This window comes from Nesoenas mayeri (genome assembly GCF_963082525.1).
Source record: "Nesoenas mayeri genome assembly, chromosome: 2".
Taxonomy (NCBI): domain Eukaryota; kingdom Metazoa; phylum Chordata; class Aves; order Columbiformes; family Columbidae; genus Nesoenas; species Nesoenas mayeri.
Window position 1 is genome coordinate 123,739,772 of NC_137543.1, and position 27,409 is coordinate 123,767,180.

Below are 27,409 nucleotides of genomic sequence, written 5' to 3' on the forward strand. Positions count from 1 at the left end.
TAAATTTAACAACCCACATCAGCTTTATTAGATCATTACGTTTACAAAACTTAGCGGTAACGGTGCAGCTGCAGGGTATTGCGTCTTCTCCAGGCAGCACGACGTGAGCCACCAATGGTGTGGTGGAATTTGTGGCCCTTGCCAAGACCACGACTCTTCCGCCCAGCCGATGTCAGCCCACGCATCTCCCTGTGCTTGTGGACGGGCTTGGTGATCCATTGGGTGTCAGGGTTGCGCCTGATGGTCTTATGGAAGGGATCGATCAGGATCACTTCGAAAAACTTGTAAGTGGAATCTTCACCCACCCAATACGAGTTCAAGACTCTCAGAGCCCCACAGTGACGGCCAGCACGTTCCTAGAGGAAAAAAAACAAAAGCAAAAGGCTGTAAAATCAAGGATGCAGGGCACTCTTCATGCAGAAAAGTACAAATAACTCAAACCTAAAATTTTCTAGGTGCTAGAAATTTCAATTTTCTCTGAGAGACCCTCTCTTCCTAAAAGAACTGTTCCCCTTCCAGTTGCTAAGATGCAAGAAAAAGTAATACCTGAAAGGAATGCTGTATTTAAAAAAAAAAAACCCAACCAACAGGCCGCTTGAATTCCTACAGGAAACAGGTTTTAAAGAATCTAAGGAGGAAGGTGCTTGGTTAACAAAAGAAAGAACTACTTTGTGCACAGAAGTACCCAATAAGTATATACACAGAGTTAAAAACAACTTCTAATGTGCAGATGAAGAACACAAACTGCACTTGGGGCCACGGAACAATCCTTTGTGGGAAGTTATGAAATACTTTGCACATCTAAAGCTACGGGGGAGAAAGACATTTCTGCAGAGAATAAGCTTATACTGACAGGAGAAAAGGAAGAGCTGATGTAACAAGTCTTTGTTCCACTGCTGGTATATTAGTGCTTACTATTCCTATCTTCAATTGTGGTTGGAAAAAAACAGTCTTAGTTTAGAAAACAAAACAAAGCAGAAAATATCAATTATGCAACTCCATCTGCCTCTTCTGTGAAGAATGCTCCTTATTTAAAACACTAAAAGTGTGTTTAATCCTGGGAGTTCATCATCACTGTGGGCAAGTATGCACCAACTGAGCCCACCCATCTTCTATGCCAATCTATTACTACAGTCTTTCACTACACAGCACTTGACTATTTTTTGCATATGTAATAAAATTATTTCAAGTCCATGTTTCATTCTAGCATGTGAGAGTAACACACATATTAAACGTTAAAACGTCAACTGCCCTCAACCAGCTTCTATGTGGCAATGGTAGCTACAATGGAGGTTTTATATTTCTGTAATATTTATATCTGAAAAATGTTAAGCCTTGCAGGAAGGAGTGTGCCAGAAAATTCTGAACTAAAACTGAGGGCAAATAACCTCTCCCACGAGCTGTCACCATGAGTGAGCATGTGATTTGCCATCAGTTGTCTGGTAAGAGCATATATGAAGAAAATGCCATGAGCACCAAAACCACAAAACTCCATTTTAAAGTCATAATCTGTGTTTCCCTTAAATTAGCATGCCCCATTTAGGAGTGGTGTGAGGTGGGTTTTTTTGTTGGTTTGGTTTTTGTTTTGTTTGTTTTTCCCCTTTTACAAAAACCCGCCATATTCGACTTGCTTAAGTCACTTACAAACATTTTAAAAGTCCTGGGAACAGAACAGTCTTGCGCTTCAAGATGGAAAGGCAATGAGCAGTTTGTTTTCTTTCACAACGTCTCTTTTTTGAGAGTGCAAACTAGCACTAATTCTAACTGAAAAGAGTTTTTTCTAAAGGTGAGAACTACATCTCTTCAACACTGCTCCTGTGACAAGAAACCTGAAGATGTCATTGAATGAAAGTTTTCGAGTATTTCAGCAGGTAACATGATCTCACCTAAAAACAAGTTAACCACCAATCTTGTGCTGGTGAGGTACCAAAGCTTTTTATAAAGAACCAGAAGGTCTCTGGCACGCTGCTTTCAGACCCTATGATACAGCTAAGCACACTGTGTGGCACTCCTGCTACAAAAACAGGACTTTAAGATGGGAACTCATCTGTACTTTGTGAAAGGAACATTACCTAAAGCTGGTTACACATACAACATGGCAGTGAACACAGACATGGGATTTAGTGATGAGTGAAGTCAGACACCTTAGCGTATCTGAATTTTTATTTCTCATGCCTAATCCTTATTTTACTAGTTGTAGGTCTATTTTTTGTAACAAGTATTGTGGCATACTTCACAAGTATATGCTGTGAACTTCAATAAACCACCTAAGTAATACTTCCCCCAGACCACATTTGTAAAGCCTGAATAGTTTTTTCATTTGTCTCAATGCAGCTTTTCAAGACACTCTGGTGCTTTCCTGCCATCCATGTCCATGGTCTTTTACCCAACACATCAGCAAAACAGTCGTTTGGGGTTCTGTTTGTCTCTGAGTATTTTCAGCTTTTACAAAGACGTTCCTACCACCCAGTTTCTAAGCAATAACCAAAATAGTCACCTCTGCAACAGACTGAAGGCTCCGGGCAAACTTCAGCTGGTTAACACCATGATGCACAGGTTTACCATAGGTTGCACCTTTCGGGACTGGGCGTTTACGACCACCACGGCGAACACGGACACGGTAGATAACATAACCTAAAAGAAATAATGATTTAGAAGAATTCTGTAGTGCTGAAAATGCAGATCACAGCAAAACAGTTCTGATGCCCATACTGCATTTCCAATCCCAAAAGCTTCATATGAAATGCTCCAAATTAGGTCACTACACCAGTCTTCACCAAAACCTAAAACCAGAGATGGCTAGCACAGGATAGTTTTGTTATTTATATTACAACTGAGTAAGAGAAATGATGGCCCGTTGTGACTATTTTTCAGTTCCAAAACAGACCTTATGGCACATTTCCACTGTGTGGTTCCAAATACACTAAGAACAGCTACAGCTACCTTGTAACACAAAAAAACACCCAAACCCAAACTTAGAACCTCACATTCTGATAGTAGCTTTCATAAAGCACTGAAGCACAAGCCATCCGCAAACCCTGCTCAAATTTGATCACTGAAAAATGAGGCAACTAGACAAACTTCATGAACAGCAACAGAAGCGCAGACTCTTAAGCTCTACATTTTCATAGTGAACAAGCACAGTTTCAGTGATTTGCTCAAGTTACAGATAGGTGGCCACTTTTGCCAAGTTTCTTTCCCTGACCAGTAACTGTTTTCTAATGACAGTACAAATGATGTTATCTTGCTTATTCAAGCACATGCAGCTGTGGTACAGCCAAAGTAATGCAGGACAAAACCTGAGCAGAACAAGGACGCCTCCCAGACCTAGGATACTAAAAACACTGCTCAACTCTGCTGCAGTAATGCAGCAAAAGAATTAAAGCCAAAGCGCACTTCATCTCCATCTGCCAAAATGGCCACCAAAGGCATAAACTCAAAGTTACATGAAATAAGGTTTTGGGCTATGTGTGTCGCTACCAATTTAACACATTTATAACATTAAGTTCATTTCACGCAGGACACTTCAGGGTCCTGGGGAATATTGAGACTTCAGATTTTGTTATTCTACTATCAGTTAATAACAGGAGGAAGCTGATGTAAAACTTGGTCACTCCATCACAAGGCACGCGGACTTAACCTCTAAATCTTGTTACCTTGCTTGGCCTTGTATCCCAGCCTGCGAGCTTTGTCCGGTCGGGTTGGCCGGGGAGCCCGGTGCAAGGCGGAGAGCTGGCGATACTGCCAACAGCGGACACGGAGGAGGAATCGCATCACATCCGACTGCTTTTTCCGCCATAGCTCCTGGATGTACTTGTAGGCACCCATGCCTGTCTACCTGCTGAATCGAGAGGTCAATGAAAAAACAGTGCACCCAAACGGATTCCAGATTTGAACAGCTTCCAACAGAGACACTGCATCAAACCACACACATAACACCACTGACAAAAGGGATGCTCTGAAGCTTCTTTGCACCACTGGCACACCAGGTAACACGGCTCACGCATGGTGGACTCCAACAAGACACATGGCAATTACCATTATCAGCAATTTTCTCCCTTTTTATATGTTCGTAAGTGTTGAACTCCTCAGCTGTGAATTTTTCAGATGTGTATGTTAGATACTACCAAAATTGAGAGTTACCATCTGAATCAAGTTGTAAATATTAATCTATAAAAGAAGTATGTGACTGTGAGTTGTGTCATCTTTAGTTTTCATGTGTTTTAATCACCTCTGAGCTCCCACACGCTTGCAGCAATTAGCAGATATAGGTGAACTCTATCAAGCCACCACCCAAATCACCATCAGAAAAACACAGCATTTTATTTGCACGGAATAAAACCTGTTGGTGTGCGATTTTCCACACCCCTCTCTGCCCAGCCATGGCACAGCTCTTGCCACCCCAAGCTCCCCCCTTCTTTACGATTGCATTATGGCATTAAACACCACAAACGAACTACAAACCCAGCGTCGAAACAAGCCGCGCGGCCTGTAACCAACCTGCACCCGCTACGCTGCGATGTGCGGCCTGCAACCCGGGGCCCGGCTGAGTGTCCCCATCCCACCCACTCCCTGCCGCACACCCCAGGCAGCCGGGCTGCCCTGACGGGCCGCAGCCCACGGGCTCTCCAATGGCCTCCCTCAGGGCCCGCCGGCCCCCGCTCCCTGCAGATCCCCCGCGCCGCAGGAGCAGCCCCGTCCCACCCCGCCAGGGTGGCGGCGGGCGAGGACGGCAGCGGGGAGGGCAGATGGCCGCCCCGGGCCCGGGATGGCACCGGATTACGGGAAAGGCCAAACGCTAACAGCCCCTCACCTGATGGCGCCCAGCACCGGAAAGGAAGAGGCCTGCTTCCCACAACCCCTTGCGGCAGCACCGCGCTTCCGGCGGCGGCAGCAGCGCCTCATGGGTAATGCAGTCCTTAGGGGGACTGAAGCCGCTCTCCTCGCCCCGCCCCTCCGCGGCCCGGCCCCCGCGCCCGCCAATGGGCGGCAGGGGGCGGGGCTTGACCCGCCGCCGCGGCGCTGAGCGGCTCGATGGGGCGCAGCGCGAAGCTCGGGACAGGTGCGCGCTCGCGCTTTGGCGGGGTGCCGAGGGGGCGGTCCCGGGGGCGCGCGGGGCTGCAGGCGGGCACGCGCCCCGGCGCGCGGCGGGGCCGGGGGCTGCGGGGCTAGGGGGGCGGCCGTGGGGCATCCTCTGAAACAACCCCCTGCCCATGAGAGCCCTAAACTAGCTAGGAGCTGGGGCGGGGCTTAGAAAAAGTACTTTAAAAGAACGCTGTAAAAAAATCCTGAAAGAAAAATCATTAATAACGTCATAAAATAAAATCATAAATTCTAAGGGGGAAAAAAGCCCTAAGAACTGTTCGGTACGGGGGTGGGGAGAGCAGTGCAGTGCCCGTGGCTGATGCCGGTGCCCCCCGGTGCTACGGGCCTGGGGGCGCTCCCCGGAGGGGGGTCCCCGCCGAGGTGCTGGGGCCGAGGCCCGGGCTTTGCCCCTTGCTGGTGTCGGTGCCCGCGGGTCCCCCGGTGTGTCGTGCTCACGTTCCTCCTTGCATAAGCACTGCAGGGGCGCAGAGTGTTCCTGTGCCCCTCCCGCACGCCTCCTCCCTGCCCTGCGCCCAAAGAGGAGAACTGGCAGGGGCAAGCTCACCCCCTGGTGCTCAGGGGGTTTTTATCGCCCCCCAGCCCCAGCAGCATCCCCAGTGTGCTGCCGCCAGCTGTTGGGCCCTGCTGGGGAACCAAAATGGGAATTGGGCTTTCTCTGCCTGAAAGTCCCCCCTCCCGCTGTGGGGTGACCTTTCCTTTTTCCAGCGTATGCTTTGCAGAGCACCCTGACTGGCGAAGCGTTACCCAGTTAAACTGCAATCAAAGCAGGACAAGGCCAGCCCCCTCCTGGTGCGAAAAAGGTACATTTCTGCTTTCTCTGCGAGGAACTGCTCCAAACAGCGACCTGAGGGTGAGGGCCTGCCCTGCCACGGCTTCTGGAAGCCTCCTGCTAAAACCAACCTCTGCCCCATCCAAAGCAATTTAAAAACTGCTTTTGCAGTTGCTTTCCTGTGCTTCTGCCTTTAACACTCCTATTTTCTAGCTCCTAATGTGTAAAAGGTAGAAACTTTCCCTGCGTGAAGTAGAAGGGAAGGAAACCTTGAACCCGTTTATAGAAGCCATCATGATACCAACAGATACCATCAGTCCCGCAGCAAAAAAAATGAAGCCCAATAACCCAAATCTTGCAGCCTTGCCCACACGCCAACAAGCACACGCAGTCCCTGCCCCAGAGGGCTGACACAATTCAGCAAACAGCCCCCCCAGCCCGACAGCACAAGCGTCAAGCCTGCGAGCAAGCACCAGCACCCGCGGCAGCCGCCGAAAACCTTGAAAAATGGTGTAGGAGGAAACTTTAGTCCTAAAAATATCAGTCACTGGTGAGCTCCTGGGAGGGAGCTGCGCCTCTGATTCACCACTGCTTCGCGTTTTGGCTCTTGTCTCTTGGTGGACTTTGCTTGGGTCTGGGGGCAGCACGCCGGGCTAAAGACTCTTGTGTCCGCACAGGGCTCACCTGCTGACCCTGCCCTCGAGGAACATGGGGAAGGGCTACAAGGTGGTGGTTTGTGGAATGGCCTCGGTGGGAAAGACTGCGATTTTGGAACAACTTCTCTATGGAAAGCATACTGTTGGTGAGATATTTTTACTTTTTTGGGGGTGGGGGCTTTATTTGCTTTTCCAGAATCTGGTCTGTGTGGGCCGTCAAAGAGCAGTAACTGGGGACTGTGGACTGCTCTGAGGTGAGGGAGGAAATCGATGTGGTTTTGCTGCATCTCTGGGCAGTTCTTGAAATTCATAGTCCTTTGCCTACCAATTATTAAAATAGGCTTGGAGGAGAACCTTTTCCATGATGTTACCAGTTATAAAATACATGAATGTTTAAAAAGAAACAAACACAGAAAGTAGGCCATGTGCTTGCTGCCTATTTATATAAGAAATATCTTGTTCCATGAAAGATGCTGTACATACTTGGAAAAAGAAATACATATAGTGTGATGGGTGGAGAAAATGTTAGACTTTCATTCCATCTTCTTAATGCTTTATTTTGCTTGGTTTTGGCTAATATTTAATCAAAGAGCTGGAAAGTAAAATGGCTCTGCTTTAGGTCCCACATTCTGTGCTGAACTTCAAGGGCCAAGTTTCTCGGCTCTCAAGTAAACCCTCCTGTGGAAAACAGACTTGAGACAGGAGTGTGGGATGTCGTAGACTTGCTGTCCACAAAAGAAAGGGCGCAAAGGCAAAGCCGGCTTGTTTCCCTCTGTTTCCACATGACTTTGGCTTTGAGAGGAAGGGCAAATGATGAGGCTGATGAATTACTCCTGCCTCACCCAGAAATAGGGGGTGGCACAAGGGGTGAGTCTCAGGGCTTAGGCAGTGGATATCTAGTCCATTTGTATCTTTTCCTCCAGCCAATAAATTAAACATTGGGGTAAGTTATTGGATAAACACCAGGATTTCTAGCACGGTGCTTTGCAGGCACTGCGACTTTAAAATGTGTGGATGTGAGGAATCTGCTGGCAAAGCGTGATGCAGAACTGCCTGCTAATACCCTTATTTAAAAGGAGGATTTCCTTCAATGTTGCAGCAACATCTGTTTCCAGCATCCTACTGAGAACTGCGCACGTAGCCTCATGTAGCTTTCAGCGTGAAGGCTGCAAAACCTGCAGGCTGAAGGTTTTTGCCTTTACTACAGACCTTCCTCTCCTCAGGAAGATCTCTGGGCGATCATCAGAGACACCCGAGCAGCATGAGCCGGGCTGCTTTGCTTAAATCGTATTGCCTTACACTGCTTCCTGCCCCCAGCTCCTATTAGCAACCTAGGCAGGAAGGATATTCGGGTGTTGCTGATCGGAGGAGCTATTTATGGAGCCAGCCATGTACACGATTATACAATGTCATGGATACTGGCTGACATAATCGGAGTGAGGCCTCGTGCCCAGGGTCTAGCTGCTGGTGTCCTTCTGTCTCTCCTGAATGCTCCACTCCAGCTCAGCCATTGAGCAATGCAGACTTTCCCCCTGCTCCTTAGAAAGATGCGTTTTCCTTTCCCACAGCTCTGCTCTGCAGAGGGGGAGTGCAAGGGGAGAAAGAAGATTTTTTTTATTTTTTTTATGATTTTGGTCAAATCTTCTATCCAAAACATTGGGAGAAAGAGGCCAAATTGCAGAATCAAGGTCAGAGTATGGAGAGGGCTCATACGGAGCCACTGCAGCCCCAGGAGATGAGTGGCCATGGCCCAGAGCTATCGATACCACCTGTGAGTGCCATCAGGCACATTTTGGGGGGTGGACTGATATGCTGGTGTTCCTGGCAGTCCCACCGGGTCATCACCATCCTCCCTGCATCCCCCACGGGCAGTTCTGGCAGAGGGTGCCTGAAGTATGGGCTGGTGAAAATGATTCCCAGAAGATCTTTAGCTACTGCTCAAATCTGCGTTGATTTAACCCTCAAACTGCAGAGGCAGGACACCACCGTGTGGGTCGCACAGGGCAAGGACAGAGTTTGAGGACTGGCCAGTGTTTGCTTGAAACTCACCTGCGCAGCTTTAAACTGCACAAGCCCGCTGCTGGTGCCACCATTGCAGAGGTGGCCCCTCCACGCTCAAAACAGGATTACTAAAGCTCAGCCCTCGTTTCCTAAAGCTTGTGAGCTCCAGAAAGCTGACACGTACATTTTGGCTGCTGGCCTTTTTGGCAGGAGGCGAAAAGGACTAGTGTGTTTGCTGAAAGCCCGTCTGTTCAGAGCCAATGAGTGAGGCAGCTCTCCGTGTACGGCAACATGGACACAAGCTGTTTGGAAACCTGTGCTTCCTGACTGACGGCAGGAGCAGCTCTGTGGCCGGTCCCGGGGCCGGGGATCCATGAAGAGGACCACTGAGCCCATGCATGGGGTGTTTCCATTTCTGACAGCATCCCCATCCTCCTCCCAGTAACAAGGATTGTGCTTGAACTTGGTTTTAGGCTCAGAGCACAAGGTTCAGTGCCATCCTCTGAGGTGTCCCAGCCACTGACATGGGGTCTCCTCCTGGCTGTAGATCAGCCAAGAGTCTATGCCAGTGCTCACGTGCCTCCTGTTGACTTTCCTGTAAAAAGGAGTAGTGGCACAGCTGCTATCAGGGAAGTGATTAGTGTCCTTGGAGGTTTCATGCTTCTATGTAGAGCACTCGGCTTTAAGCCCATGCTCCTGGCTGTGTGCTTGTTGATAGTGCTGTGAACTCAGTTGCACTGTGTTTCTTTTCTCAGAAAAAATGTGCACCTTCAGCTCTCCTGGGCTCGTCATGGATGAAGTCCCTAAGTGCTGCCATTGCTTACATGGTCAGCAGCAAAGGCAGGAAGGTTGCTTGAGGTCAAAGAGAAAAAAGTACTCAGGAGAGAGGAATACTCACCAAATAGGAATATCTGTATCCCTGGAGCCTGTGAGCAACAACGTGTGGTACTGGGCTTTGTGCTGGGCTTTAAAACTTGCCTGGGGCCCTAGGATGATAGAGGAGAGGGCAAAAGGATGAGAGACACCGTCAGAGCCACGTAAAGTAATGTATGTATTGTATGGCAGCCTCTCTGGCTAAACTGTTTCAAGGAATCAGACAAAACCTGAAAGATGTTTGAAATGGGGACAGATTTAGCTTTGAGTCATGTAGGCAATATATTGCCATAGGTCAGGCCAAATAGTTGTTGAACATACTTGAACATACATATATGGTTGCCTGGTACCTGGGATCATCTCCCTTTTCATGGCTTCAGAGTCGTGTTTGTCCCAATCCTCCACCTTCTCTTGCACTCTTGAAGACAGAGGGGCCAGTCTTTTCTTCTTGGTCATGACCTGGGTCCTTGACTGGCCATAGAAGATTGTCCCACTAAATATTTGTGGTAGCTGACACTGCTTGGCCTGAGCTCTCTTGAGAGGGCTAACAGGAGAGTTGCTGGCTTAACTTTGGCATGAGACATGTCTGTAAAGAGGATAGGTTTTTTCCTTAAACAGTGTCCCTGTTCAGTGATGTTGCAGAATGGAGTCTTCCTTCTGCTTTTAAAATATCTCTGGCCCCTTGACCTATGGTCAAGCTTATTAGATCAACAGAAGGAGATGAGAACTCTTCATGTAAAAACCACGATGTTCCTTGTCTCTGCCTCCTGGCTGTATAAATAGCTGGTATGGTCAGGTTATTCATAAGCAACTACTTTAAATCATCTTACTGGGTGGGAATAAAAGCACCATCTATTACTGTGGTAGAACCCATAACAAGAGAATTTGCCTCACTTGCTCTCAGCTGGAGGTATTTGAGGTTTTGGCTTTCACAGCTCTGAAGATGTGGAGGCTAATTAACCAAATTATGCATTCTCACATCTTTGTTTCTTAAATCAAAACTACCTCTGGTAGTGCTACAGGCAGCTTTGCATTTTAGAAATAGATGAAAATGGAGCTGCATGTATGCCACTGAGGGTCACAACTGTGGTTACTGGTTGGTGGGACCAGTACTTAACTAGCAGCTAAATCTAAAGAGACCAGCTCCTGTTAAGGCCTGTCCAGCTCTTCTCTGAGTCAGGGATCCTCTGCTGTGCTGTCATTTGAGATCCAAGCAAGCAAAACCTGTTTGTTATCCAGCAGTTTACAAACATGAGGAATATCAGGCTTTAGGAGCTCTTTGTTAAATTCTTACTGGGCAGAGGGAAGGAGAGATTACATAGGCGATCTTCGAAAGTACTCAAGAAGATGTAAAATTCGCACTGCATTTATGTTTGAGAGTCATTTGGGAACTTCTGCAATTCCACCTGTCTTGGAATTTTACTTCATTTTGGTATTCACAGTATCTCTGCCCTGTCTAGCCTGAGTGTGCAGTATTAGTCAGTATATTGAGCCTTTTCTTTTCCTCAGTGGGAAACCACCCGAGGTTGAAACACCACCCAATTTATGACTGAGGCTTCCCCTTGCAGTTCCTCTGTGGCAGCAGTCAGTAACATAGACTAAGACCTTTCTGCCTCTCCCAAGGCTTAGAGCAGTTAAGTAGGGGCTTGAGCACTGCATCAGTCATAGAATCGTAGAATCATTCTGGTTGGAAGACATCCTCAAGATCATCGAGTCCAACCATTAACCTAATTCTAGCACTAAACCATGTCCCTAAGTACCTTGTCGACACACCATGTAAGGACCTCCAGGGATGGTGACTCCACCACTTCCCTGGGCAGCCTGTTCCGATGCCTGACAACCCCTTCTTTGAATAATTTTTTCCTAATATCTAATCTGAACCTCCCCTGGCACAACTTGGGGCCATTTCCTCTTGTCCTATCACTTGTTACTTGGGAAAAGAGACCAACACCCTCCATGCTACAGCCTCCTTTCAGGTAGTTGCAGACAGCGATCAGGTCTCCCCTCAGCCTCCTTTTCCCCAGGCTGAGCAGCCCCAGCTCCCTCAGCCGCTCCTCATCAGACTTGTGCTCCAGGCCCCTCATCAGCTTCATTACCCTTCTCTGAACTCCATCCAGCACCTCAATGACTTTCCAATAGTGAGGGGCCCAACACTGAACACAGGATTCAAGATGGGGTCTCACCAGCACAGAGTACAGTGGAAATCTCCTGGTTATTCCTCCTTTTCCTCCCTATTTTATTTTTTATCTTTAGTTTCCAAAGAAACCACAAGATAGTTCACTGTCTTGTTGGTTCCTCTTTCCCCCATAGCTTCTGAACCTGAGAGCTGGTTCCATCTGCCTGTTCATCTGTGTCGCAGCAGTAGGTATCTCAAAATATGTTTCTGTAAATTTTAGAAAAAGGAGAGAAAAGGCCCATGATAATGTTCTCCTCTGAGAAAAGCCGACTGGAGCTGGCAGCGGTCTGCAGGGCAGTAACTCCGCGGTACAAGCTCCCCTTGCCCACCAAGTAGTGAGGGTGGGAGGACACCTGGGGATGCCAGGGAAGGGAAGGAGAACCATGGTCCTTGTGATGGGGAGGACGGGATGGTGACAGACACCTTCCAAGAACACTGGTCTTTCCTGACTAGTTCTGCCACTTGAACAGCAACTCGTGTGGCCCGTGTTTGGATGGAGACTGGGAAAGTGCGTGGATGGGATGGTACCAGCAAAAAAGTACAAACATCATTGCCAGCAACATGTGGCTGGCACATGATCTGGGCCTTGGAAGCAGGGCCTAGAATAAGGTGACATAGATATTTCTAAAAATTATCTGTGTTTGCTTAGCAATCTACCTTCCTACGCTCCCTCCCCTGATGCATGTAAGGTGAAATTTCACCTCTAGAACCTGATACTGATGCATAAATTCCAGTTCCCTTTGAAGTGCCCCCTCCATTTCACGTCAAAATTTGTGGCTCTATTCTGCTGACTTAACTCCCAGATCTTAATTTTTCTTCCTGATTTTCAAGTAGAATGTTAAAGGACATAATTTTCTCTGCTCCTTTTAATGCCATTAGGAAGAAACTGTCATAGGAGAATGTAGATACATTAAAGACTGTTGAATTACAGTACAGCATTTAGATGATAAAACCCTCCACAACATTATTCATTGCTTCCTAAAAAGAAAACTGAGGTACTTATGGTTCATTCCTTCTTGCCAAAGTAGTATTTATTGATGCTAGATATTTCCTTGACCTGTCTGTACAATGCAGTAAGGCAGAGCAAGAAAAAATACAGTGCTATATCCAGAAAGGGCTGTTACCTACTTCACTCTTTAAAAATAACCTTGTAACACGTTCCCCAACCACACAGAATGTGTTCGTGTTTCCTCTTTTTATTAACCTTTGTTTTGTCTTTCTGCTCTTAGTTTTGTTGCTGCACCTTAGCATGGCTGTATTTGGAAGCGAGATAAATTAATTTGTTGCAAACCTGATAAGAGTTTGGTCTATGAAGACTGCAGGGAGAGGGGTGAAAAGAACAGCTTGTGCCACTTTCCCGCACAGGAATGCTGCATACATCGTGGGAAGCCATCGGTGTGGGTGGAAAGCTTTAGCTTGTTTGTCAAAGTGAAGTATTTTGAATAGTGTCGTTCAAAGCACTGAGCAAAATCCTTATTTTCACAGGCTAGATAATCCCTCGTGTTTTCTTAAACAATACACTAATATGGTCCCTTTTTGGCAGACAAAGAGAATTATGCAGGACTCATTATGCTATGCCTGCAACAGCAAACAATTCATGTATATAGGAATGCAGTGGAGGCAAAAACGTGGGTTGCAGAGAGTTTATACAAATACTTAAACCGACTTTGAAAGTGGCCCAGCTACGCCATACATAGTTTGTTGGGCCCTGTAACCTTATGCACTTGCATCCAGGAGGATCACAAAGCTACGGTGATCTATGTGTTTTCAGGTTTGGCTTGGAAAAAAGTCTTTTTAATTGTTTCGAAGTCAAGCTGCCTTGAATTACCTCACATTTACCATGGGGAGAGGAAGGAAGGAGAGCCAGTATGCAGATAGTTACCATGGGGCAGGTGATAGATACACATATGAAAGCTTGTTACCTTGTGCATGCCATTACCTTGCAGTAAATGAGCTTGCTCCTATTAGCAAATCTGAGTCATTTTAAATCCCTAAGGGGCAGAAAAAGCTCACTGTGTATTTGAGTAAATATAGAATTCAGCTTTGCTTGCATGCAGACATCCCTTTCCCTTTCTGGCTTGATTTCACTTGTTGGTTAACTGTACCACCAATACACATTCATTTCCACAATTATAGAATCAAAGAATCATTTTGGTTGGAAGAGACCATCAGGATCATTGAGTCCAACCATAACCTAACTCTAGCACTAAACCATGTCCCTGTGAACCTCGTCCGTAGGCCTTTTAAACACCACCAGGGATGGTGACTCCACAACTTCCCTGGGCAGCCTGTTCCAATGCCTGACAACCCTTCCCGTGAAGAATTTTTTCCTAATATCTAATCTAAACCTCCCCTGGTGCAACTTGAGGCCATTTCCTCTTGTCCTATCACTTGCTTCTGGGGAGAAGAGACCAACACCCTCCATGCTACAACCTCCTTTCAGGTAGTTGTAGACAGCAGCTTTGGCTCCTGCTACTACTGTATGATCCAGCTCAGTGTGAAGCAAAGAAGTGGGCTCAAGATGTTAGTACTTGACTATTTGGTGTTCTTGGCTGTTCTTCTGAAAGGGTTTCTTTGGGCAGGTCCATTTGCAGCATCGTTTGGCACATAACTGGTGCACTGGGTGGCTGGAGTTTTGGAAACCTGGGGGAAGAGCCATACACCCTCTCCTATCCCGAACATGCATGCTGTATAGATTAATTTTACAGGCATGATCATGTACTAGATGTTGCATTTACATAGTGTCGCTGTTGTAAATAGCTGGTGCGGTGATTTGTGAATACAGCTCCTTGTGGGGATGTCAGGCAAGGTCAAGTCCAGGACAAGTCACTCTGGAAAACACACGCTGAAAGCTATTGTGGAGTAAAATTCTGTCGTATTGCAAATAATTCTTATAGCGGTGCCATACATAACACCAGTTGAATTTTTCTGCTTGTTATAAAACAGGCTTAGAAGAGGGTGCCACGATGGAAGATGTGTATTTGGCGTCAGTGGAGACAGATCGAGGTGTGAAGGAACAATTACGGCTTTATGACACCAGGGGTCTGCAGGAGGGCGTGGAATTGCCAAAGCACTATTTCTCTGTCGCTGACGGCTTCATTCTCGTGTACTCCGTGACCAGCCTCGAAGCTTTCCAAAGAGTCGAACTGCTCAAAAAGGAGATCGACGTCTTTAGAGACAAAAAGGAGGTAAATGCACGGTGCCTTAACTGCTTGGCTTATCGCCATATCAGTGATAGGAAGTTGCAGAGCACACATTTTGTTTCTGTAAAACTTGCATAGAAAGGAAAACGAATGTACCCACAGCCTTGGGCAATCCAGCAAAAGGAAGATTTCTCATGCTGGGGAAGCCTAATTCACATGCCATGCAGGTCATGCAAAAGAATGTGTTGGTTTTTTGCCTCACTTCCTCTACTACAGCTAAAATTCAGTTAGCTGAATGCACCAGCCAGGACACTTATGACTAATAAAACATATGGTCTACAGCAGTGCAGTTCATATGTGTTTTTAGATATTGTGCACGGGAGCTCAAGTGCGCAGAATAATATAACGAAGGGCATTATCTTTGTTTGTTTTGTATTCATGTACTTGATGGCTTACAAACTAGTGCCACTGACAATGGGTCTCCCAGACATTAGTCAATTGGCAAAGCAGCTTTAATGTATTTTAACAACCATATTGAATCAATTCAATTGTGTGAAATGACTGCTCTATTTTCCCTTAGAAAGCAGCTAGTGTTTTCAGCTGACAGTGTTCCAGCTTAGCTAAACAAATATAACTTGCATGTAGCATTAGCATTATGGCTTTTCCTACAGTATCTTTATATTCTCGAGTAGTTTTCCTTGTTAAATGTCTTTAGCCTACAGCTTTTCGAACGTCTGCTTTGTGCTGTTAAAAGAAAAATAAAAGTGCGTGAGGAATTAATTGGATAATGGTAGGGAGAGACTTTCAAAAAATGTAACTTGTTTGGTGCTGACAGCACGCAGGGTGGGGGAAGGCAGGCTTCAAGTTTGACAGCAGCCGAAGGTGTCCTAACAGGAGAGGTATGTTGGCTGGTAGGGCTGGTGTGAGCTGCAGATTGTCACGTAGATGAGGGATACGGGATTCAATCATCACTCTCCTCGTCCGCAAAGACAGGCAGACGAACAGGAAATTTTTCCCAGGCGCTGTGTTTTGCGAGGGCCCCAGTTTGTTACTTTACAGCATGTTGTAACGCAGCCCAAACAGGATCTGTGTCCCTCTCTTCTGTGTGACTTCTCAGAGCACTTCTCTCTCATTGCATGCAGGTACTTTAGAAAACAGCCAGTTTGCTTATCTTCTCTGGGAGAATTAAAGTTATGGTCTTGACTGAGGATAACATAGTTGAAAGAGTGGTGCCCACAATAAGCTGGATAAATTAGTTTTATTCCTGTGGTTTCTAGTCCATATAAAACAGGCTTTGAAGTGTAGGTGAGATTGGGAGTTCTGCCTTAAGATATCATCAGTGGACTTAAAGTTTGGGCTCTGCTAGAAAGCATCCTTAACAGAATTAGGGTGTATCTCCACACGTGATGCTTCTGAGCTGGAAGAACTCATCGAGTGGCACAGTCCCCTGCTGTGTGGCAGATGACAGAAAGCACTGGTGGCTCATTCCTTGCCTCTGCTGGCAGTGGGGGCTCTCCAGCATGCACTCCAAAGCCTGGCCAGATTTTATACTAAATAGAGGTTGTGTTCTTTCATACTGACAGAGATTAACCATAGCGAAAATTCAGTTGGAGCATGTGGTAAATACATATGAAGATTGTATCTTCTTTTGAAACCTTCACAGAGGGGAAAAATGTTTTCCTAACACTCTGGGCTGCTATAGAAAAGGAAGGAATGCTCAGACCTCACAGGAACAGGACAAACATCTCTAGCAGTAAAAAATCAGAAGACATCCTGGAGTTAGCCAGATGAACAGGAAAGAGTGTGCAGGTGTGGCCACAGCAAGAACCCCAAATCATCAGCAAGAGGGGACTTTATCACTTGATCTTTGTCAAACCACTAGTGCAGAGATGAGACCAGAGTTTGCTGTGACTATAGGCATGTTTTCCCCTAATTGCTGATGCTGGTAAAATATTTTTAGAAAACGGTTAACTCAAAATAAGCAGGAGCCGTAACTTTAGGTGGCCAGCACTATTTTCAGCACATCCTAGAACTGAAGTACCGGGCAAGCCACTGAGCTCAGCCACACTGTTCTGTCTTGGTGACACAGGAGTCACTTGATGGATCCTTGCAACTTGATACAGCTGTGCTGTTCCAGTTCACTAACCAGCTGCTCTTTAAACTGCTTCTGAGAGGATGGTACTGGTGCTGATCTGATCTTCCAGCAATGGGAGACCGGCTTACCCTGGCTTACCTTGCCTGCGGGAGCGGGCAGCCGGCTGGGCTGGGAGAGGGGCTTAACAGCTAAACCTGCCCAGCAGCCACCCCTGGGGCAGGCTTGGCTTTATTTATATTGTGGACTGGGGTTTAGGGAAAAACAAGCTGTGCAAAATCCACAGCTGTGGGGTCCACACTTTCTCTGCTGCCATGTGTGCTTTTTATCTCTCAAGCATCCGCTGCTCTGTCTTACTCGGATATCGTGCTCTTACCGTTTGTCTAGGGCACCTTAATTGCAGAATAAATGGAGAATAGGGCTGTTTAACTTCGTCTCTCTTGGGTATTGTTTCCCTTTAAGCAACTGGGGCGGAGGGAAAGGGGAAGTCCTGCATATTCCACAAGCAGATAAGGCTGATTCAAATCCCAGACCCTGCTCTTCCAAACTACACACAGCTTACCTTGTACCAGCACTAAGTTAAAGAACAGGTCTGAACTGCATTGCCATGTGCCAGCTGTTCAAAAGCACTGGGAGTGGTGGATGCTTTTTGTATAAAGCTCATCCTTTTGTTTTGTTTGTAGGTAACAGTTATTGTCTTGGGAAACAAAACTGACCTCCTGGAGCAAAGGCAAGTGGAAACAGAAGCAGCACAGCAATGGGCAAGGGCTGAGAAAGTGAGACTGTGGGAAGTGACCGTGACAGATCGGAAAACACTGCTTGAGCCCTTCACCTTCTTAGCTAGCAAACTCTCCCAGTCCCAGAACAAATCAACATTTCCCTTGCCTGGAAGGAAGAGCAAAGGGAATAACTCTGATAACTAGGCTACCTTAGCGTTGTCTGCTGCTGCCAGCTCACAGCCCAAGTCCCTTCTCTGCCATTTGCTTCTCATGATTTCACCTAAAGCAATAATCTCATTCAGCAATAAAATCAGCAAGCTTATGGCTGAGAGGTATCCTTCCTTGCCTTGAAAACGTCACTGGTGGCAAAAGCCTTAAAAAGCGCTTCATGAGAGGAGCTGTCTTGCAACAAGGGTTATGGAGGAGGGAGGGAGAGACAGGTGAAGGCCTCTGTAGCAGCAGCTTTGGCTATGCCTGGACACAGCTGTGTTGAGGAAAAAATCAACAAGCTTTTCATTAAGCCATCCCCCTGCAGATCTATAGCCTCTAGTTACAAATAGTACTAGCTGCAATAAAACATTTAATTGGGAGAGAGGGTATGTTTGAAATGGCAACAGTCCTTTTACCTTGACCTTAAACAGGGCCACAGGGACTTTTTGGTGCTGTAGGAGGCTGAGGTCAGTGTGTTGTTGCAGAAGGGGTTGGGGTAGGAGAACCAGCTACCAGCAGATTTAGCCACTAAAATCCTGCTAGTGTCTGGAACAAAAAAAAAAAAAGTCTTGTAGGAGATACTAGAACAGATCTACCCAGACATGGAGTTTGTCAGCAAAGTCTGGCAAGTAGTGCTTTCAGCTCAGGAATTTATTTGCACAAACCAGAAAAGCTCTCAGAGCACTCATTAATTTCACCATGACCTGAAGGACAACATAGCTGTATGTGGTTCTGTTCCAGCACATCCAGTACAAATGAGCCACATTCACATAGGTGATAATTTTAACTGAGAAATTATATGGAACAATTTTGTACGCAGGAGGGACTGCCTGGGCTCTGCTTAGTGCATTGGGTAATTCTCTTGTGCAGCTGTACCACCAAGCTGCGGTGATCCGCCCTCGGTATGGAGCTACGACCCAGATAGCAACTGGTACAAAGTGCTGTTCGATGTCAGAGGAGGCCAGGGAGCTCAGGAGGATGCTTTTTGGGAACATCCCCATGACAAATGCCCAGACATACCCACCTTGGTCTCCATACACCATGCACTGTCCAGCTTCAGGAACACAACTCTAGGTGCCATATTTGACACTCCATGCTGGTAAACCTGTGCTGCGGAAATCTGCTGCCTGCCAGTAAACTAAACAACGTTGGATATAGAGGGAAAGAATGAGCAACCATTCCCAGAGAGAGTGGCCAGCTTTTGGCCTCCCACAACCTCTTGTTGTAATTGAGATGAGCTTTTCTTTGTAGTTGAAGAACTGGGAGAGGGAGTAAAGTACCCAGTTCCCACATTTTCCACTAAATTAATGTTGTTTTGAACAAATATTGAGAATATCACTGTGAGTCAGCAAAACCACAAGCAATACTTGCACTGTCATATCATAACTGCTAAATAGTCAGTGTGCTTAATGATCACAATTAAGCTGTGTGCTTACAGCATTGCTCTTCCTGAATACTGACAAAGTCCGTCAGCATTACTGATGTCAGAGCAGCCATACAAATCACTAAAAATTAAGCAGGTATTCCTACCTTTGTAATAAGGGTAGATGAAACTGTTTATGTGCTTTGCTCAATATAGTTTGGATTGCTGTGGCCAAGGAGTAAGATAAAAGAGCAATTATGAATGAGCAAGCTCTTGTGATGCCCTGCTAGAAACATACAATTGTTTTCCATTGCACCACCGCAGCTGAGTAAGCACTGGAGCATGGCCTCCCCCAGCCTGGCTAGTAACAGTCATTGTCGCCAACGATGCTGCAGAACAACACTCCCTCCCCACTCATTTCCGACGAAACACACGTGTAACTCAGGGCTTCTCCCTGCCCAGAAGGCTCCGCAACTGCCTGTGCGCTTGGGATGTGAGGGTGACTTCAGAGCAGCCGTGGTTCACCTTCTTGCTGCAACCTCTCACCAAGGAATTGGTCGTGTTCCTCCTCTTCAGTTCTGCAGAACCCTTCTTGATTCAGCTTTGGATCGATCAAAATAAGTAAAGACCTCTGCTAATCACACCATCGTCACTGAAGCTGACCCATGAGCCAAGGGAGTGCAAGTTGACAAGTCAGAATTAGCTTAAAATCTGTGGAGATGGAAGGAACGGAGATGGTGGGTTCCTGTCTGGTTCTGCGCCCTGCAAACTCAATGCCAACTCCAGCGCCAAGGCTGATGTCACCCATATGCTGCCAGAGCCGTGTCGTGTGAGATCAGCTTGCTCACTCGCTCCCCCAGACACTCAGGACTTGACAATGTTTTAAGAAAGGCAAGAGGAAAGGGATCTTCTGAATGACTAAGTCAGTTTTTCCAAACAGGTTACGTAAAGGCAAACATGTTATCTTTGAGTTGGTTAAACTCGTTTCTAGAATCACTTTGGGCATCCACATAAACAACCACCACCCACTGATTTCTTTCATAAGCTTTTTCTGGTGCTTTTTAAGCACACAGATTAATTGCTCTTCCTAAATACCTTAGTATTTTATTGACAAGTGATGGAAAATGTAGTGTCTCCTCTGCAGATAATCTACACACAGCAGCTGGTACCCAGTCAAAATGAAACTCACTGTAGTACAGTTCTACACAGGGTTAATAAGTAAAGTACAGAGTATAATGTAGTAGCTAAAGGACAGAACGCATATTTTGTTCTTACTATTCTGCTGACTCAAAACCTGTCCTAGGTCACCGGGATCACTTATCTACTACAAAAACTAGACAGTCCCTTCTCAAGATGATGGAAATATTATATTAAAAAAATAAATTAGTAAATTAACCATCTTTGTTCCTCTTAAAATTCTGTCTTGCTGAATAAACACTGTGCAGATCAGTCCTCCCAAAACAGCTTCAATGGTTAATTTTGCACATGCTGGTGGCATGAAAGCAAGGAGCCAACATAAACCTACTGAGATGAAGCCATTTACCTCCTCACTCAGTGGAGACAAGGAGGAAACAATTACCAGAGACGCTCCTGGTGTGATGTAGCTACACACTAATAATTTTCCTTAGCTGAGCCAAACAGCTGAGGGAGCTCATGCACCAAAGCATGTATTGTGTTAAAAGAAGGAAGTTCAGCAGGTGAGGATAAAGTATTCCTGCCCACAGCCACCCAGCAAAAGAAGGGTACCTCTAGTTAAAAGATTATTTTGCACCAAGTTAGATTTGATCTATATGCAGGTAGGAAGAGAAGTATATAAATAAAATACACAGAGAATTTCTTTTGAAGTACCAAAGCACATCCAAGAGCGCAGATGACCACGTATCGCTCAGAAGAATGTCGCAAGGTGAAGTACTTGCTGTGTGAAAATGAATCTGTGCTTCCGGCCTTTACCTTAAGGGAGTGGCCAAAAATGCCATATCCACAACTAACTGCTCTGTTGCTACATGCCTCAACGTAAACGCCATGTCTCTAGGAGATAATCTTTGTAGGCAGTTAAAGGATTCACAAATTAAGACTCCTTTACTCTCCTTTAAGGTGTCTCCTGCCAGCTTAGCAGGACACAATTCCTTCCTGTCTTCCAAGTGGGAATGGACCGCTCCTATCAGAAAACCATGAAGATACTCTCTTCTTCCTTTTACCTCCTGCCTGTTTCCCTTTCCAGATCTTTTACACTTTTCCAGTTGTATTGTCAAATAATGTGCCAGTCCTGAAAAGTCAACGCCATGAGAACTGAAGTTAAAAGGTAGCTAGCGTGGACTCAGTGGCAGGTTGCCTCCTCAGGGGTCCTGCCAGCCCGCCTGACACACAGTAAACAGCTCAAAAAGTCTTTGCTGTCGATCACCACAGCTTGTCTAGAAGTGTGTCCCCCAACACAGAAGCAGCGAGTGCACTCACCTGCAGAACTCCCTGTCCATATCCAGACTGTGATCCTCAAGGTGTACTGGGAGACACTGTTCTGGCAAAATGATAAAGCAAGGCACTATGCAGAAATCTTTCCTCCTCCCTTTTTCCTTTTTTTTAAACATCTTTTTATTAGCACAGTAACAAATGCAGACTTAAGTAGCCCACAACATACAACCAATCCACTGAGTGACTCCTATTCCACGCCTTACAGTTAAACAGCTTAAGGTATTTCACTACAGGTTGCCGTAAGTCCTGATTAAACCCTTTATTCTTTTCACAAAGATAGATTGGCTTATAAAATAATACATTAAACTACTTCTCATTTCATATGTGAGGCCATATATCCACCTCTCCATATCACAGATCACGAGATGACAGTCTTTAAAAAGGATTTGTTAAATACCAATGTGCCCTCCGCAGGGGAAAACAATCCCGACAGCTTTTTTTTAAAAAAACAAACCCAACCCAGAACACAAAATAAACTCCCCAAACCCAAAACAAAAAGCAAAAACAGCGTGTAGAGTCTTGAAAAGACTTTTACATAAATGTCAACGTATGTACCTGTACAAAATTAAGCTGTTTTAATCTTTTACATATTGCAAGCAAACTGAAAACCAAAGAAGTCTAAGTAGTTTACATTCTTCTCGGTACTATATGTGAGCTAATATTGCTGAACTAATTACAGTCTTAAAATACGCTATTCCCAATCCTAGCTGTCTACTGTAGCAAGATACCTTAAGTTACAACAACAAAATCTTAGGAAATAAAAGACTGAATAAAATCTGTTATAGAAATACCCTACTCTTTACCAGCACCCTCCCTCCCCCCACCCCTTCAAAATCATAAGCAGCTCTTTCCATCACAGACAAATAATGTAAGAGTTTGATGAAAATCCAACTTATGTAGCGTATCTTTTGGTCCATTGTCTGGCCATTCTGTCGTGCTCTGCTCTGTTAGTCATATACTGAGTGGCAATACTTCCAACCAGGGGGTCAGCTGAAAAGAAAAGAAAGCAAACTGCTTATTTCAGACAAGCTACTGCATAAAATAAAGTGAAACTGTGAATTTCATACAAGGGAATCACACAGGTAAGGTACACTGCAACAACATAAATATACTGAATTGATGGTCTGTATCTTCACTGATTTGTATTTATGGTGACATACTAATGTATTATCTAATAAAGAGTGAAATGCCTGTTAAAGTTTTAAGGAGTTTAAATGACAATCTAATATTGTCATATTTTGCATTACTGAGAATTTCCACTGATTCACATATTTCAGGTTTCTTTTACCCCTTCTGAAAGTGCCTGGGACATACTCATTGCTAAGTGTACTTGTACCAATATAAATCTGCTTTCTAGGAAAGATCAGATCACAAGGAAAGGTTTCATTTTTCCAACAAGTTTATTTTTATTATATGTAATATAGCATGAACTCTGGCGTTTCTCTCATGTTTTATGGACACGTATAGAAACACAACCTGTAAAATTGACTTTGCAAACCAAGGCGTATTCCCCTTAACTGGTGTGAGTAATGGTGGATTAGCGATGCAGTGAGGACTGCTTGTGGCATAGTTGATCACCGGCTTTAAATAGACGGTGGGAAGTAAAAGGTGAGTCCCCTCGTTTTCAGAACTGCGTTTGTGGCTCTTTTAGCTCCATTACCGAGTGACTACAGTCCTACAGACCAGAGAAGAGTGTTTAACCCTTACCCCAAACCTGAGCGGGTTTGGAAGGGGAAGGCAATTCTATGTGCCAGTAGGAGGACCACCGCATTCCCCGCCAGTCAGCTGTGCACAGCGGGCAGGTGGGGTGCATCACCTCCACCACCTCATGCCCTGCTCCGGAGAGGAAACCTGCTGTGCTGGAGGCCAGAGACACCCTGGCTGAAGCCAGAGGGATGAGATGGGGGCCAAGGGATTTGGCAGGGTGTGTGGCCATGCAGGGGACTTCACAGAATGCTAGAGATTGGAAGAGACCTCAAAAGATCATCTAGTCCAATCCCCCTGCTGGAGCAGGACGATTACGCAGGAAGGCATCGAAGTGAGTTTTGACTGTCTCCAGAGTAGGAGACTCCACATTCCCCTGGGCAGCCTGTTCCAGTGCTCTGTCACCCTCACCGAGAAGTTTCTTCTCATATATAAGTGCAGCATCCTGTGTTCCAGTTTGTGTCCACTGCCCCTTGTCTTACTATTGGTTGTCACCGAGAAGAGCCTGGCTCCATCCTCATGACACTCACCCTTTATATATTTGTAAACATTAATGAGGTCACCCCTCAGTCTCCTCCAAGCTAAAGAGCCCCAGCTCCCTCAGCCTTTCCTCATAAGGGAGATGCTTCACTCCCCTAATCATCTTTGTTGTCCTGCGCTGGACTCTCTCTTGTCCTTCTTGAACTGAGGGGCCCAGAACTGGACACAATATTCCAGATGTGGTCTCACCAGGGCAGAGTAGAGGGGAAGAAGAACCTCTCTCGATCTACTAACCACCCCCCGACTTACCCGGGTTGCAGTCTGTGAGGAGGGAGCAGATGGAGAGGAGAACTTTAGAAATGGTTAATGCTGGGCTCCAGTTGTCTTTTAAAATGTCCAGGCAGATGACGCCTTGGCTGTTAATATTACAGTGGTAGATTCTCGTCCGGAACGTTACCTGCAAGAAACAGCTAATTAACGTTATCCGGCGTGCCGGGGTACCACACCACTGGCAGGCGGTACGAACTGACGGGTGGGGAGAAGGCCCTTTGGGCCCGGGGTGCCGGGCCGAGCCAGGGCCGGCGGGCTCACACCGCGCCGGGCGGGCTCCCCGGGCCGCCGCCGCCCTCTGGCGGCCGCTGTCGGGGGCGCAGCCGGGCCCCGCCGCCTCACAGGCCGCCCCGCTGCGAACGGCCGGGCTGCCCGGGGGCTCCCCGACGGCCCCACTTGTTGTCTTCTTGCTCACATCAGCAAAGGGGCCCGCGGCTTTAACGCCAGCATTTTGCTCCTGCTGGGATGCGGAGGACACGGAAAATCCCCCAGACAGGGCGGGGCACTCGTAACCACGGCTCCCATCACTTTTAAGAGCTCAGCCATAGGGGGGAACTGGTTGGATTTTATTATTTTGAGATTTGGGAGATGTGACTGAGCAGGGCAGCTCCCCACAGAAGTTATCCGAAAGGGAAACAAAAGCACCACGAGCTGTTTTCAGGATAACACAATGCAACCTGCAGAAGGGCCTTACCCTGACCCGCTGGATGAACAGCAGCAGCCTGAATTAGGACTAACCGCGTGAATAAAGGTTGGAGGGTTCATGCCCTAAATCCTCAGAATTTGTCAGCTATCCACACCCACGAACTTTATTGTCTGTTTATAGGTCATGGGGGTATTTGCAAAACACACTCGGTAAGCATGTGGTACAAAGAACACACTAGTGCTTTCTCTGGAGATTAGACCAGCCCACGTGTAAAACTTGTTGGCCTACCCTCATTTTTCTTACTGTCTTTCTGATGCAAAACTTTTGCCTATGACCCTCCCTCTTGTAGGCTCGGGGTGGGGTGACACAGCTACAAAGCCCTGGTGCCTCGTGTGTCCCCTTGCACCGCATCCCTGCAGCGTTCCCAGTAACGCTCCTGATGTACAGAGCGCACTGGCCATTTTTGGACTTGCTTTAAAAGCAGTTACTTGTTACACAGGAGACAAACACACTGCATGCTTGGGGAGACTCTTCTACTTTGTTCCTTGTAAACTGCTTGGATTTTAGATTAAAATAGGAAGCAAACAAACAAAAAACCCCAAATCCTACACTTTCACACGCTATGGGTGGGAATAGCAAAATGCCTGCAAGAGAGCAGAGATGTGTGTTCCCCTCCCACACCTTCTGCAACAAGCTGCAAGTCCAAAACCAAGATCCCCCGCTGCTGTCTACTTGGGAGGCACAACAGGTGAGCAACCAAAACGATGTTCGTTTCCTGGATCATCCAACCCTCAGAAGCGCGGCAAAGACTTTCTGCATTCCATGCACACCAGCCTGAGCAGAGGGCAGACCTGACTGCGGTACCTGCCCCAACCCCAGGCAAAACAGAGAAGTTTGTGGCATTTGCAGTTGCTGGCAGCGGCTCTGCTTTCGATTCCTGAGCAGCCCTCAGCCCAGCACACTGCTTGCTCAGTGTTTCTCTATTTGACCTGCAGCTTAGGTCTCTTGCCAAGGCTTCTTAAGGGTAGGCGAGGTAATAATTTTAACAGATTAAACACTTCCAGAAGGGGAAGTGTGGAGTATTTCCAAGTTGATACAATAAGGACCAAATTAACAGAGAGGTCAAGAGTTCTAATTTGTAAAGACAGAAAGTTGTTAATACTGATGCTGAGCACAAAAGCTAACTACTCAATACTGCAGAAATCAACCTCTGTAGGCAGTTTCTCAGTCCAGTTGACTAATAACTGATAGCAAAGCACAAATCATGTTTGCCCCTAAAAATTAGACTCACTTTTTAATTATTACTTGGGAAGGAAGTGAAAGAGAGAAAGAAGACTCCCATGTATTTTCAGAATAGCCTGTTTCTTTAACAAGCCTTAAAATACAATCCTTGAGGGTTATACCCATGGCACCAAAAGTAGTTTTCTCCAACTAGAGCAGCTCTATCTAACCAAATCACTGTGAGAAAAATCTAAATTTGTTTTCACTTAAGCAGCAAGTCAGAACTGGGATGGTGTTAGACACATGTAGTCCAGCTGCTTGCCATTTACAGTTTTTGCTGATGGTACAAAAGCAAGTCATGCAGGAAACCCAAATGAAGAGAGGGGAAGAGATTGCAGACCCACTTGAAAACAAAAATATTTAAAGGAAATGTTCACTACACCTTAAAGAGAATAAATAAATAAATAAAGCTAGCAGATTCAGACCAAAATCAAGAGAAACTTAGTTACTTGGAAGGTAGAATAATGTATTCAGGGTCAAGAGAACAGCATGAGGAATAGCAGAAAAATATACTGTAACCTAACAATCCTTTGGAAATGTACCACCTGAGATTACATTAATGCAGTAACTACACAGAGTTAAGCACAGCTTTTGAAAAGACATAAAAGAAGCTAATCTCAACCTTACCCTGAAGTGATAGCAGAGGTTAATTTACACAAGCAGCAAAATGGGAATGGGGGGAAGGAAGTGGTTAAAGGTTATTAATACAAATGATCAAAGTACACACCAGGTCAACACAAGCTACTGTTTTCACCTCAATAAATGAAATCTAACCTAACTATAACACAACTCTTGGGAAAACGTCCATTGTAATACTACAAAAGAATAGCAATCATCTGGAGGAGTAAGTACTGAACTCTTACATTGTAATTATATTTGTTTATTGGATTCTCCTGAATTCAGGCCCACCCAGCATGTGCCTGACTCGATTGCTATCTGAAACAAAGGCAAAAGCAGAATACCACACAAAATGAGAGAACATAAAAGCAAAGAACAGATGAGCACTACTATCTTCAAAGTGTTGTACAGAATGCTCAATAAATGCAAAAGAACTCCATTACACATATTGAGGACAGGAGAGAGTATCTGCCCCTGTATCAGATTTCTCCTACTATAGTTCCTTGTACTGTGCAATGCATTTCCAAGTGAAATTTTAAGACCTTTAATTTCTTCAGCCTCAAGTACCGTAGTGCAGTCCCTCTTTATACCCTCCCAGGAATCCATTAATACCACTTCCAGCCCAGCCCTCTGGCTCTCCTATAGCAACATCCTCCCCCAAAAAGTTTGCTCCAACATACTGAATCAAACCCTCATCTGGAGCCAGACCGACTCCTCAAAGGCTTCACCTCTATGTCCTTCATCACACATCTCCAGGACACTCGTCAACCACA

The 27,409-nt window shown here is 46.0% G+C and overlaps 3 protein-coding genes across 5 annotated transcripts in view; 1 reads left to right on the forward strand and 2 right to left on the reverse strand.

The window, feature by feature from the left end:
• RPL15 (ribosomal protein L15) lies at window positions 1-4,886 on the reverse strand. Of its 2 annotated transcripts, none has more exons than XM_080340590.1 (4): window positions 4,814-4,886; window positions 3,657-3,841; window positions 2,498-2,634; window positions 1-356 (listed from the first exon to the last, which is right to left on the reverse strand). In XM_080340590.1, the coding sequence occupies exons 2-4, from the start codon at window positions 3,826-3,828 to the stop codon at window positions 51-53; spliced, it is 615 nt and encodes a 204-aa protein (XP_080196716.1). In that variant the 5' UTR covers window positions 3,829-3,841; window positions 4,814-4,886; the 3' UTR covers window positions 1-50. The 2 variants fall into 2 exon arrangements, with proteins under 2 accessions (XP_080196716.1, XP_080196717.1); XM_080340591.1 differs by having other exon boundaries at window positions 3,657-3,838; window positions 4,814-4,884.
• A 1,697-nt stretch (window positions 4,887-6,583) lies between these two features.
• On the forward strand, window positions 6,584-17,739 carry NKIRAS1 (NFKB inhibitor interacting Ras like 1; the record flags this gene model as incomplete). The annotated part of the gene is made up of 3 exons (XM_080339967.1): window positions 6,584-6,677; window positions 14,528-14,769; window positions 17,500-17,739. 3 exons carry the CDS (start codon window positions 6,584-6,586, stop codon window positions 17,737-17,739), a joined length of 576 nt encoding a protein of 191 aa, XP_080196093.1.
• A 4,730-nt stretch (window positions 17,740-22,469) lies between these two features.
• The window catches only part of UBE2E1 (ubiquitin conjugating enzyme E2 E1), a gene marked incomplete at both ends in the record, with an annotated part of 45,732 nt that continues 40,792 nt past the window's right edge, over window positions 22,470-27,409 (reverse strand). For both annotated transcript variants that reach the window (XM_080338728.1, XM_080338729.1), the window contains 2 exons: window positions 22,470-22,567; window positions 24,071-24,218. In XM_080338728.1, coding sequence (XP_080194854.1) covers window positions 22,470-22,567; window positions 24,071-24,218 — 246 coding nt within the window. The remainder of the gene's footprint in view (window positions 22,568-24,070; window positions 24,219-27,409) is intronic.